This window comes from Pristis pectinata, chromosome 1 (assembly GCF_009764475.1).
Source record: "Pristis pectinata isolate sPriPec2 chromosome 1, sPriPec2.1.pri, whole genome shotgun sequence".
NCBI classification, from domain to species: domain Eukaryota; kingdom Metazoa; phylum Chordata; class Chondrichthyes; order Rhinopristiformes; family Pristidae; genus Pristis; species Pristis pectinata.
The window spans coordinates 120,685,741-120,700,418 of record NC_067405.1 but is presented as its reverse complement, the minus strand read 5'-3'; the positions used below and the strand labels follow the sequence as shown (position 1 = coordinate 120,700,418).

Here is a 14,678-nt window from a genome sequence, read left to right as displayed (position 1 = left end):
CATGGCAAGCAATTTCCAAGAAGACAACACAAACGCTTCAAGGATATCCTCAAAGGTTCCTTGGAAAAAATGCCCTCACTGACTACTGGCCTAAGACTGTTCAAACAACTGGAGAAGCATCTGGGATGGTACTAAGCATTTATAGTCTCTCCAAGGGAGCACATGGAAGTTAAGCTTAAGCAGTGGATGGAGCCTAACACAATCCAAGCAACCCATCTGCCCAGCCTAAGAAACTGCAACTGCCCTATTTGTGTCAAAGACTCATTAAACATCTCACAATCTACAGACCTGTAGTGAAAACAAATCATCCTTGACACAGGGATGGCCTAAGAAGAAGAAGACTTATTTGATTACTGCTGAATTTTTATCTGCTAAAATGGATGTGCAACACGAATAAACCTTTTGTATTTCTGCACCATGAAGACAACAGAAACATTCAGTGGAATTTTCAAGTGTGGTGAGGCTATAAAATGTTGAACACACCATTCAATTTTCCCTGCTATTTGAAAATGGAGCAGAGAAGGGAGCTTCCATTATGATTAATAACTTTTCCAGGACGACAGAAGAAAATAACCCCAACCAACAATGAGCAGCTGCAACAGGGCACATCATGGCAAAGTGCCAACTTCATCCAGCCACTATTTGGACAGAGTGCTGGAGCAGATCTGATTCTTTGTGTAGCGTTAACATTCTCAGGAAAGTAGCAAACTGAATTGGTGGAATGAGATGAAGGCATTTTCCGTTAAAATTAATGAATGAGGCTAAAATAGTGTTATGATAGCTCTGCAAAGGATAATCAGCAATTTACAGCTGATGAAAGAATATGTACAGAATGGTCCCTTTCTATATTGTCAAGTTTTACAACTCTGCAGCACAGATAGAAATGGTTAAATATTCAATGCAAGATTATGAATAGCTTTGAACAGTATGGCAATACCTGTGGGGACTGATCAGACTAAATAATGCATTTGTAATGTTACATTAACAACCTGGATTTTTTTTCCTCCAATTACTTTCAAAAGGACAGATAATATATCACTTTATTTTCATGGAAGTTTCACCTGTGACTATCCATCTCCCTTTGGAATCTGAACACATTAATGGCAGTCCATATTATAACAGTTTTTGTAAGTAAGGATCTTCACTTACAGTTGCTTAGTACATGGAGCTTATTTTCTTTGATGCTCTAAATAGGTGATGTGCTGGCAACCAACTTGGTGAGCAACAAAAAAAAACAAGAATGTGTGAAAAAACTATTTTAAAAAGTATCAGGGTGGTTTTCACCTGAATCACTTGCAAACTCTGTACCTGCATGGTTCCCGAGGCAGCTGCCCACTAGTTTACAGCTGCCACAGCATTTACCACACTGACCACTGGAAGGCAGGTCAGACACTTTCCATAGCTAAAACACAGCAGTCTAGAAAGATACTTTGGAGGTGCAGGAAAACAGGGAGGAGGGAAAAATCCTCTTGGATATGCCTGGTCACAGCTTCCTATGTGATGGTCTGGTCTGTGAATTCTGATTCTGAAAGCAGCCTCAAGCCATCTGGGGTGCAGGTTTGTCAAGGGGGCTGTGATCACAGCCTCTCACGCTCACTGCACAGTATAAAGGTGATGCCAGTCATGCTTGTGAATAAAAAAGTGGAGAGCAGAATAATGAGTTTGGTAGAGGCTGTGGGCAAAATATCGATATTCTGTGGGGACCGCTAACTTTTATCTTTTTGCCAACTTGCTGGTGGAGTGGGGGGGATGGAGGATGGTGCTGCTCTTTGTTTTACTATGAATGAACATGCGGGTCATATATCACCCTTCTTTGCAGCCAACTTCTATTGGTAAATGTATGAAAGGCCACTGCACACCAGATGTCAGTAGATGCATATCAGACAATTTCCCGATGTCCGTTATTCAGCTCGGAAATGATTAACGTGCACAAAATAGCTTTCCTGTGCAAATTGAGCATAAAAAAATGAGCAAATGAGTCAAATTTAATTTTCCTAAATAATTCCAAGAATACAATCTGGTTTGTTGCAAAAATGATTGAATCAATCAGCAATTCCGACCATACCTAAAAAGTGGCTGTTAAGACTAAGTTAATTATTTCTACCTACTTGCTGGTCCTGTAATTTCATTCCAACAACTCTGAAGGTGTTATTGGAGGTGTTGTGATAGATGTTGACTCTGCTGAATCCTTGTTGTCCAGGTTTGGCTGGAATCCATTTTTTGCTTGAATCATCATAGACCATAACCGAGGCACGTGCTTGGCAGATGCTCTGTTCACTGAAATGGAGGAAGGGATGACAATTATATCTAATGAATCAAAATACCTTCAAATATCAATATAAAGGAGGACAATGCCAGGGATGGAGCCCATACAAACAACTTTTGAGGGGATTATGCCACTTCTATAGAGATTTTAATGTGAAAATTTAAACAGAAGATTGCAGCAAGTTTCTGCAAAGTTTGGGTTGGCTGTTGCAATAGGAAAAAGTAGTGTTCACACATTAATAAGCAACAAATGCAGAGAGAACATGAAACTTGGGTTAATACTTAAAACCACAATTATCCAAGTCAATGCTGAGAAAGCTACCTACTTAGCCAAACTTGCATGCAAAAATTTGGATTCACATAAACACAGGTACATCAGTAAACATTAGTCTAGAAAGTGCTTTGTTATAGTTACAAGCATATGATCATTGCATGGAGTGCCAACAATTGTTTCAGTTTTGGGCCTGCAGCTGGAAACTTCAGTAATGCTTAGGGTTCAAAGCATAAGCCCTGAAGCACTACTGAACCAGCACTACACTGAGAAGCACACAAAAGGAAAATGCACAGTGCAGCACTGAGACTAGGTGGGCCAAAGGATTGGGAATCATGCCTCGAAGGATCAGTACTTGTGGGTGGGTGAGAATGCATGCTGGCACCGTGGGATAGGGTTGCAGAGTGGTGATCTAGGCCTCCACCTGGACCACTGGAAGGCTCTAGTGATAAGATCTATTGAAGCATCAGTACCAGGATGGTCAGCATCAACTGACTGGAGCACAAAGCACTGAAGATCTGGACGATGGAAAATTTGGGAGCCAGATCCATCAGGGCATTGGTGAGTTAGGTGATCAGAAGTTTCTGGCAGTGGTGAGAGCCTGGGACAATTAGATGTCAGTAATTGGGGGCTGGTGAAGATGGGCAATCAGATCATAGGACATAGAAAAATGCAGCACAAGAAGAGGCTCTTCAGCCCACGATTTCTGTGTTGACTATGATGCCAATTTAAACTAATCCTATCTACCTGCACACGGTCTATATCCCTCCATTCCCTGCTTGGTCATGTCCCTGTCTAAATCGCTCTTAAAAGTATCTGCTCCTAGCACCTCCCCTGGCAGTGCATTCCAGGGGAGTGTTCAAACAAAAAAAACTTGCCTCACAAATCTTTAAACTTTCCCCTTCTCACCTTAAAGCTATGCCCTCTGGCATTTGACATTTCCACCCTGGGAAAAAGACTATCTACCTTATCTATGCTTCTTATAATTTTATATACTTCTATCAGGTTGCCCCTCAGCCTCTGATGCTCCAAGGAAAACAATGCAAATTTGTTCAACCTCTTCTTATAGCTAATACGCTCCAATCCAGGCAATGTCCTGGTGACCCTCTTCTGTACCCTCTCCAAAGCCTCCACATCCTTTCAGTGATGTGGCAGCCAGAACTGCACACAATACTCCAACTAAGGAAATAAGCTTAGAAGCTAATTGTGGGACTTGCTTTGGTGAGGTCCCAGCAGTGAGCAATGATGATTGCTTCTACAACAAGGATCTAATTTCCCAATTAACACTGTACGTGGAATCATGTGTGTTTGATGCCCGAAGTTGTGAAAGACTTGCAAATGCAACTCACACTGAGAAGTGCCCAATGGAATTTTCGGAGCGACACAAAATAATCCAAAAATGATTGCTGTAATGTTTTGTTCTGTCCAGAGTCAGAATCAGGTTTATTATCACTGACTTGTATGTCGTGAAATCCAAATGCAATCGTGTATGCTGAAATAAATAGCACTGCACAATCACATTTCTAAGCCATGGCGATTAACTTGTACTGGTTAAGTACAATCATTCTTGCTAAGCACTCAAGCTGTTCTGACCCTGAACACTAATCATTCTATCAGCTGACCTCCAAACAGAAACAAACAAAAAATGCCCACTTATTCACTATTAAGATAAGGAACAAGAATAGTTACAGTATCACATAACTCATTGCTATTTTGGGATTCAGAAGTTAAAGGCTTTGCACTGCACACATCACTTACATTATGTCACCAGAAAATAGAATTTCAAGGCAGGGAAATGTGAACAGCTGAAATAGCCTGTATACTTCAGATATCACAGATAATATATCAGCGTGATTCAGCTGGTTCTAAGCAGCTTTCCCTAGACAATCGTGGGAATGAATTTCAAAGCCATGTCTGGAAATGTTGGAAATTAATAATGAGTCAACTTGCATAAAACAAAGCATTTTTTTAAATGAAGCAATTTTATAATTTCAGGAACTAATACTGCAAAATCAGCAAGCTGTGAAAGCAGAGTAAATATGGTTAACAAAAATAGAATGAATTCGTTCTTTCTACAAAGTCTTTAGCAATTGGTTTCAGAGCCATTTAATAATAATATTCACATTATAGTATCCAGACAAGGAAAAGCTTTCTTCTGTGTATGAAAATGACTACTCTTCTATCACTTCCTTCATTAAAATTGTGTTTATATGGTTTGTGTTCATAGATGCAGAAGATTAAATCAGTCAATGGCAGAATGGTTTCTTACATTGAATTTATGTATAAATAATTTATTTAAATCATGTGCGTCCAAGTTCCTCAGTGCCTTTGGAAAATGAGCATGCTGCACATTGATATTAGAATGTTCACACGCTTCTACATTTCCAGAATCATATATTAACATCCTTATCTGTATCAATGATCATCCATGGCTTTTACTTCCTTCCTCGAATATAGCCAACTGGCTCCAATGTAAGCTCTTAATGGTTTCTATTTAATGATATATTTGATAATTGCAGCGATAGCTAAGAATGATCAAACTGTAATGCAGTTTTGAGCTGTACTCAAGGAATAAGGTTTTGAAAAGCCAACAAGTTATTTCTTTTCTTGAGGTAGATATTTCTTTAGAATATCTAAATATAATTCCCTTTATATATTACAGTGCATGTCTTTACATTGGAATATGCAAGATAGAGCAAAGAGGTGTCCATGATCTTTTGGAATATATCAGACTCTCTTTGTCTGCAATATCAGCAATAGAGATGAGAGTTTACAATGACTCCAAGACAATTATTCAATATGGCTGACCAGTGTGAAGGACATGGTGAGTTTATACAGGCTCACTAAAGTCATGTTAAGTTTTAATTTGGAGAACTGTGAAATTATAAGACCTTTCATATCTGAAACATTCGCTGTGGTGCATTTTCCTACAGGGCAATATCGGACCTTTGCATATCACAGACATTCCTTGTTTTTTCAGATTTGCAATGTTTTAGTTTTTACTTTCTTAGTTCTATATTTCTTAATTCTTTGGTGATACAGTTTAAAAGTATTACATATTATGAAGTGTAGGTTTCATTCAATTCTGGTCATTTTTCTCCATTGCAACTTTTTAAAACTTATTTTAAACTTGTAAAGCAGCTTAAAATTGGCACATCCAACTAACAATACTATTATTACGTTGAAAAGTGGGCATTACAAGAACTGGACTCTCCATAAAGTGAAGGAACTAAGCCATGAAATTTATCTGAAACATATAATGGTTAGTTAAGAAGGCACAAAAGCAACAACTAAAATGGAACAGTTTAATGCATAGTGTTGGGGAAATCACACATAGCAGCATATATTTACAGCACTTTACGTGGAAGCAAAAACTTAAGGTGGTGATCAGTGGGCAGGTAGTAGGACAGAAGAGGCAGGGGTGACCAAAAGCAACAGGGAAGATTTTGAGGAAGCTTTTTGAAAGTGGGGAGAGATGTAGGTCTAATGATGTAGTGTTACATATTTGAAAACTACTTATTTCCAGAGGAACTATTTTGATAATTACCAGGTCAAATCACACCTTCTAGAAATGTGACGAAGTATTTCCAATTATAAATTGCCCTTGCGCTGATGATATAATTTCCACAACAGTTACACTTGGAATAGCATTATTCCTATTGAGTGTTACTCAGGACTTTAGGTCATGTTGTTCTGAAAAATGGCTGTTGTTGTCACTCCAAGGACAACCATATTTTCACAGCAGAGCTCCTTTCATTGCAGTGTGATTTAAAAGGTTTGGGTCCCTGCCTACTGCTGAACATCTAATGTAAGTTTAATTATTTTTAAACTTACCTGGACCACCACCACCACCCTGGCCCCCATAGCACTCTGCTTAACTGCCCACAAAATTTTAATATCCTCCCAGCCCAATCTTCAAACCCAGGCCATCCTATTAAAATATTTAAAATGTTATATTCACTTGTTATGAAAAAAAATCATGCAAGATGGAAGCTTACATCTGTGCAATAATATTGAAAATAATCTGTTATTTGTACTTGTTTCCATCAGTTGCAAAATGCATAACACAAGACACTATACTATGCATGGAATCCTGTGAATTTGCAGTTATGATATTTCCAGACATCCAGAAGATAGATTGCCTTTGTAGTATCTAGGTTATGTTGCTATTAATAAAAGTTTTCAAAGTCTATTTAAAAAATATTGTTTATGTAGATGCAATGCTAATTTAAACTTTAAGGCACGGAATTGATCTACACTGTCTATATTTTGGGAATTGCTCAAACTTAGGCTCCAATAACAGGGGCAGAATACATATTTATATTTTTGGATAGAAGGGCACCATCTATTACCAGTGCTGGGTGTCACCACTATTGGGTATCAAATTATAATACATATACAAACTTGAACTAAAGCCATGGTGCAGAGGGAGTCCGCATCAGTGTTCTGTGAGGGCTTCTACCTTCAATATTCTATCAAGCATGAATCCAAATGCATATTCAGTAACAGTAAAGGCCTTACACAAGAAATGTTAGAGGCAGTCCCTCTCTTCCACATTCTACTACCATTGTGGCGAGTGGAGATTTTGGAGGAAATATGTTAGGGAGAAGGTTGGAGGTGGGGTTGTTGGGGATGTTTGTACTGAGGGGAAAACCAGGGGCATGGAGAGGATTGTGGAGAGTTTGGGACACAGACTGTGTAGAGGTGATAGGGAGAGGAGAGATGATACATAGATGTTGGGGGAAGAGGATTGCCCAGGGAGATGATCAAAGGAGGAGTCGGAAGATGATAACCCTGAAGACACTGGTAGGATGTGGGGATGAAGATAATTAGGAATAGTGAAAATTTACAGCAAAAGTTACTTGGAGAAATCTCAATGCCTCAGGCTATCTGGGCCCTTAACATTAAAGTCATCCTCAACCCTCCAATTAAGATCTCATTTGCTTCACTGTAGGAGGTTCATAGGCAGAGTGCAATTTTGTACAAATGATGTCAAAATGCCTTTTTGATATCATTCGACATGCCCAGCAGCTCCATGTGTATCTGCTTCATAAGCATGAATATAAAACCCAATAGTGTACTACAGATAAACAAGGTACATTGTTTCAAAAAATATATTCAGGCCTCTCATGCAGAATCAAGCTTTCACAGGTCTGTGAAGGCTGCTACTTTCAGTGCTCCTCCCGTGTTATTCAACATGGAGGTGTACTGATTCATTAGCTGATGGAATATGGTAGGAAATAATCAAGAGAAGATCTCCTTGCCCACATTTGACTCAATGCCATGAGACATCATGGGGTCTGGAGTTAATGCTGAGGCCCAGGGCCACTCCTTCCTCTCTAATAACCTTGTGCCACCTCCTCTGGTGGGTCTGTCCTGCCAGTGGGACAGGACATACTCAGGGATTGTGATGGAGAAATATGGCAATGTAGACTATAAAGCATGATTTTCCAAGTATTTTCAACCTATTGCTTGACTCAACTCTGAACAGCTCTCCCAATTTAGACACCAATTGCCAGATGCTCATGAGGAGTTCTTTGCAAGATCAAGTGGTCTGGGACTGACTTTGCCTTCTCTGAAATGACCAAGTCAATGCCCAGTAGTCCTTCAGGTTTTATTCTTTCTTTGTCTAAATGTGGTTGTAATGGTAATGGTACAACTGAGTGGCCTGCTAGCTCATTTCAGAGAACATTTAAGTGTCAAGCACATTGGGTGGATCTAGAGTCATATGTAGGTCAATGGGTAAAGATGGCAGATGTCTTCTCTTGAAGGTAATTAGTAAGCCATGAAATAAAAGCTCATGGTGTATGTGATAACATAATAGCATAGATAGAAAATTGGCTTGCATTCAGAACCAACATTCAGCCAGAAGTGCCAAATAGAATGATCCATCTTAGTTTCTTCCTGAAATGCCTGTCATCATATTAGCCAGTCTTCAGTCAATTTGATTCACTCCATGTAATATCAAGAAATGACTGAGAACAAAGGCTTTGGAACCAGACAACTTTCCAGCACGGCTGCTCAGCAAATGAAACAGCCCATGATTATATACAGCAAGATCTGGCATGGGCTGATATGTGACAAGTAATATTTATGCCACGGAAGTGCCAGCAATGTCCACCTCCAACAATAAGAAGAGTTTGAACACCTATCCTCCATGTTCAATAGTTTTACCATCAATAAATACCATACCATCAGCAACCTGATGATTACCATTGACCAGAAACTTAACTGGACCAGTGACATAAATACTGTGGCTATAAGAGCAGGTCAGAAGCTGGGTATGCTGTATCAAATGACTCACTTCTGACATCCCAGAACCTTTCCACCATCTACAATGCACAAGTCAGGAGATGAAATGCTTCCTAATTGCTGATGCTCCAACTATTCTCAAGAAGCTCAACACCATCCGGGACAACACAATCTGCTCAATTAGCACCCCATTAACTACCTAAACATTCATTCTTTCCACCACAGGGCAAAATGGCTGCAGTGCAAATGAGTTACATATTGTGTGTAGTTACTTACCTAGCCAACTCTGATAGCACCTCTCAAACACGTGACCACTATCATCAAGAACAAGGACAGCAGGTGCACGGGAACACCATGATATAACCATCCTGATTTGGAAATATATCACTAGTCTTTCACTGTCCCCTGGTCTATATCCTGAAACTTCCAATCCAACAGCACTGTGGAAGTACTTTCATCAGAAGAATTTTACCAAATGACTCAACTCCTGACATCCTGAAGAAAGTGGCTCACTATCATCTTCTCAAGAACAATTAGGGACAGGAAATAAATGCTGATTTTGTCAATGATTCCCAGAGCCTGAAAAAAAAAGCTTTGAAGCAGCATGTTATCACGTGCCTTTTGTAAATTTAAGTTTAATATATCTGCCAGTTCCTACTTATCCACATAATGTTACTTCTTCAAAGAATTTTTACTGTTTCACTATTGCTCATAACATTTCTCATTCTTTTGAGGTTTACAGTGAGGTCTGACAAACATATTGGTCTGATTGCCAAACATTTATGGCATTTACTTTGTTCTCAGAATTAATCATACAAAATTAGATTAAAGTGTGTATCAGACAATGCAATCATTTAAGACTAGTCAGCACTGTATGAAATGCTATCGTAGTTTCAGAAAAAAAGCACAAAGTACTCTTCAGTACTTTGTAAGAAACAAGTAACATAAGAATTATAGCTTACAATACTGCAAGACAGGTCATTACAAAAATCTATACGCTGGTACTGACTTTTTGATAACTCGCATTTTGGCTCAGAAGCTTCAAAATATGTAAGTAAATTTCATAACATTTGATGTAAAGCATCTTGCTGTAAACAGCAAGGACCTGTGGTCCGGGGATGTTGGGATCAGGCCATCCTGAGACGTTGAAGTTAGGAGTGAAATCAGAGGCATCAGACTACAAAGAGGACCTGGGCACCTCACAGTCAAGAGGGAGGCCAGAGACACTTGGCTCAATAGAGACCCTGGACACAAGAAGAGCTGGGACATCAGGCGAATGGGGATCTGGCAGTCTGGCATCACTGGTAAAGTGCTGGAAATGGGAGATCATGTTTTAGGAACACTGACATCAGGAAGAAATGAGGAGTGCACAGTCGCGGGATGAGTGAAGCTCCAACAACTCTCAAGAACCTCAACTCTATCTAGGACAAAGAAATCACATGATTGCAGATTCAGGGTTGTGGTGTGTTAGTTGGGGATCTGGCTAACAATTTAGGTAACTAATTTACTTGCATACATATAAGCACAGCATGATACCACCATGTTCCCCTGTGACTAACCTTCTGAATGAGGTCTCAAGAGAATAAAACCAAGCAGCATGGTTTGAACCAAAACCAAAATGGTTGCTGTTCCAACACATTAATGATACACACCCTGATGACAATTTGTTCCAAATTCCCCTGCAATTCTTTAAAGCTCACCACTAGAAGGACAGGGCTTAATTCCCCACTGACGTGACCCAGAAATGTGATTTACTCTAGGTTAAATGCATTTTCAATCATACAGCGCTGAAAAATCTACTGCTGTGTAATTTAATTTGCCTGTATGTGCTTTTTCCAGCAACAACATTAAGTCACAAGTAGTTTTCTGCATGGTGCTCTATTTGCATTTTTTGTTTGAATCTGTGATTAATAATTTAGTTGAATTATAACTACTAAAATTTATTTTGGTAGGGATTAAGTAATTCAGAATACATTAATACAAAAGGTAAAAACAAAATATGAAAAAGATATTTATATAAGTACATTTCAGAGCTTCAGATTCTCAGAGCAATTGAAAAGTTTAGTCACTTGTAATTTAAAAAAATTCAGCAGCAAAATTCCACACAGTCAGCTCTCACAAACAGCATGTGATAACAACAAGATATTCTGTTTTGGTGATGTTGATTGAGTAAGAAATAGTAGTCAGGACAGCAAAGAAAACTCTGCAGTCCTTCAAAGGAGTGTCATAGAACATCTCACATTCCAACTGAAAAAATGGATGCAGCCTCAGTATCATATCTCACCATCACTGCCTCAGTTTTTGTGCTCCGGTCTCTGGAGCTGTACCTGGAAGTAAGAATTCTAATGACTTGTGGCATAATACCCTTTTAAGCTTGTAAACTAAGGCATGCTACACTCCAGATGTGAAAGTCAACATTCTTAAAAATTCTCAGCAAAGATTAAAACTTTGAATTTTTAACAATCTTTCCAGTTCTCAGGATTGCAACTTGTAGAAATACATTGGCTGTTTTAGAGTTAGTTCCTTCTTCATTAAAGCTGCACTACTTGACTGCAGAAAGCAGAACCACTTTCTCTGTAACTCCCTGGTTTGTTCATCCCTCTCCACCCATCAATCCCCCATCCCCAGGAACCTTCCCCTGCATCCATAGGAGTTGCTAACACCTGTCCCTATACCATTCTGGGACCTAAGTAGCCCTTTAAAGTGAGGCAGAGACTCACGTGCACCTCCTTCAACCTTGTCTATTGCATTCAGTGCTCTCAATGTGGCCTCCCCTACATCGATGAGACCAAGTGCAGTCTGGACAGCACTCTGTCCGCAGTGGCCATACTGAGCTCCCGGTTGCAAGCCATTTCAACTCCTCTCCCCATTCCTACACCGCTTCTCTGTCCTCAATCTCCTCCACTGCCAGAGTGAGGCCAAACACAAATTGGAGAAACACCACCTACCTGGGTAGTCTACAACCCAATGGCATGAACACTGAATTCTCCAATTTCAAGTAACCGTACCCACTCTGTTCCTTTCTCTTTCATTCTGATCCACCATGTTCCTCTTGCACACCCCTTCCTTTTCCTTCCTTTCTTCTCTGCAGCCCTTTGTTGTCTCCACTAATCACCTCCTAGCCTCTGACCTTCATGCTCAGCCTCCACCCCTCCATCCTCCACATGGCTCCATCTGCCCATCAACCCTTCCTCACCTAGATCCACCTATCACTTGTCTGCTTCTGCCTTATCCTTCCCCTCACTTCTTTAAACTTACCAACTCCCATTTACACTCTCAGTCCTGATGAGGGGTCTCAACCCAAAACGTTGACTATCCCTTTGCCTCCACAGGTGCTGCCTGACCTGCTGAATTCCTCCAGCAGTTTATTTTTTCTTCTTCCTGTTCTATTCAGAAGTATAACTCCTTTTGTGTTACTTTTTCTGTCAGTTTTATTTGATGTCTTCCTGACCTTCCTGAAAAGAGACGCAGATCAGAATACAGGTCTGATGTCCAAAATTCAGCTGTGCCAGAAATGGAATTGTTGAAAGGCTGCTAGTTCTCCAGCTTCACCATATAGCTTACAGTGTCGCGCTTTGAGGTGACCCAACCTCACTTTGTAAGCAGTTAATACTTGATAAGTTCAACACTTTTTCCCCCCCAGACTTTATTTTCACATAATCCAAAATCCAAGAAAATCCAAAATCCGGCATTATCTACCTCCCAAGAGTGCTGGATTTTAGATACTAAGCCTGTAAATTAATTTTATCTCAGATTTATCTCCTGTGCAAATTACATGTTTGAGAAGGTTGATTACTTGACTTCCTGCCTTTTCTGAGAGGTGGCTAAAACTGCAGCTCCAAATTCTCCAGTTGAGTTCCCACCATTCCATCTGTTGATTAGTTTTTCTACCAATTGATGAAAGCTGCCTATTAGAAAACTAGACGTCCGTTGTGCCTTTTTGTAAAAAAAAAGTTATGATACTCTTGGACTTTCTGTATCCAAATTTTAAATACAATTTCACATTCTTGAGACTTGGAATTTATAAAGAAATGTTCAAAGAGAAACCAGTGCTTTACAAGTCATCTCTCATTCTGAGTCAGAAAATTATGAGTTCAAGCCTGACTCCAGGCTTCAAGGATTTAATTCAATGCTAACACCACTAATGTATTGAATAAATATGCTACCAGCACAGATGCTGTCTTTGGATGAGATTTTAGATCTAGTGTCCATCTTCCCAGACTAGTTTAGCACAATGCTAAATGATGATGTAGAATTATTTGAGAAGGAGTACATTCTCCTGCTGGACTGGAAAAGACTCTTTTCTTAAATATCATCACAAAAAACATAAAAGAAACAGAAGCAGATACCTTGTACCTGATCTGCTCAATGCCACCTTCTTGCACTCAACACACATGGCTTGATTCCCTTAATATGTAGACATCTATCAACCCCCGTCTTGAGTGTACCTTAGTCTTGAAAAGCTGACCTTTTTTTCTGAGATAGTCACCACTGGTTCTAGACATCCCAGCCATAGTAAACATTATTCCAGCACCTAATCTGTCAAGCACTATAAGAATTTTGTATATTTCAATGAGATCAGCTCTCCTTTTTCTAAACTCACCAGTGTTTAGGCCAGCCTGCTTGATCTCTCCTCATAAGGCAATCCTCCTATCCTAGGAATCAATTTGGTGAATCTTTGTTGGGCTCCCTATCACAAGTATTTTGTTCCTTAGGAAGGGAGATCCAACCTTCACATAGTATTTCAAGTGCAGTCTTAGAAGAGCCCTGTGTAATTTCAAAAATACCTTTTACAACAAAGGCCAACATACCTTTTCCTTCCTAATTGCTTGCTGTACCAAAGTGTTAACTTTTAGTGATATTTTTGGAAGGACAACCTGAACACCAGGTACATCTACACATCAATACCTTTCAATCTCTCATCATTTGAAACATTCAACTTTTCTATTTTGGTTAGAATTAGAAAATTAGTAGAGATCTGTACTGCAGGTCCAAGACATGCTGGACCACAGGAGTTGCCGGACCACAGAGTTTCAACCTGTACTATCAAAGTGGATGACTGCACGTTTTTCCACATTATATTCCATACGCTGTTTCTTCATCCATTCACTTAACTTGTCTAACTCCTCCTCATAACTTACATTGCCACCCAGATTTGTATCTTCTGCAGACTTGGATATCTTACACTTGATACTTTCATCCAAATCAGTGATTTAGACTGTGATCCCCAGCCCTGTGCCAAGTGCCATCGCATTAGTTACAGCTTCCCAACTGGAAAATAACCCATTAACTCCTACTCTCTGCTTTCTGTCCATTAATCAATCCTCAATCCATGCCCGATATTACCCCCAATACTGTGTGCCCCAACTTTGTTTAATAAATTCTTTATCTGAAGACTATGATAGTCAAAATGCAGCACATCCACTGGTTCCCCTTTAGCAATTCCAGCAGTTACAATCTCGAAAAACTATCACAGATTTGTCAAAAAATACTTCCCTTTCATAAATCCATGCTTCTCTGTTCAATCCTATTATTTTTAGATGCCCTGCTACCATATTCTTAATAATAGATTCTGGTAGTTTGCCTAACAGGGAAATCAAGTTTACTAGTCTACAATTCCCCATTTTATCCCTCCCAGCTTTCTTAAATAATGAGGTTTCCTTATTTACCTTCTAGGCTCTAGGAACTGTTTAAAGGACCTATGGAACTTTGGAGGATGACAATCAGTCTCCCAATTTTTGCAAACACAGATACTGAAATCACCAAGAATAATTCTGTTTACACCTCTGATGAACAGATTTGGTGATGTCATGTCAACCCTTACATTTAAGATGAAAATAAGCACATGAAAATATTTTTTTAAAATTCATTTTCCATACATTGTTATAGC

General features: G+C 39.4%; 1 protein-coding gene across 6 annotated transcripts in view; it reads right to left on the bottom strand.

The window, feature by feature from the left end:
- Window positions 1–14,678, bottom strand: part of LOC127573799 (ena/VASP-like protein) — a 172,307-nt gene that overhangs the window by 71,493 nt on the left and 86,136 nt on the right. For all 6 annotated transcript variants that reach the window (XM_052022323.1, XM_052022331.1, XM_052022308.1 and 3 more), the window contains one exon: window positions 2,109–2,277. In XM_052022323.1, coding sequence (XP_051878283.1) covers window positions 2,109–2,277 — 169 coding nt within the window. The remainder of the gene's footprint in view (window positions 1–2,108; window positions 2,278–14,678) is intronic.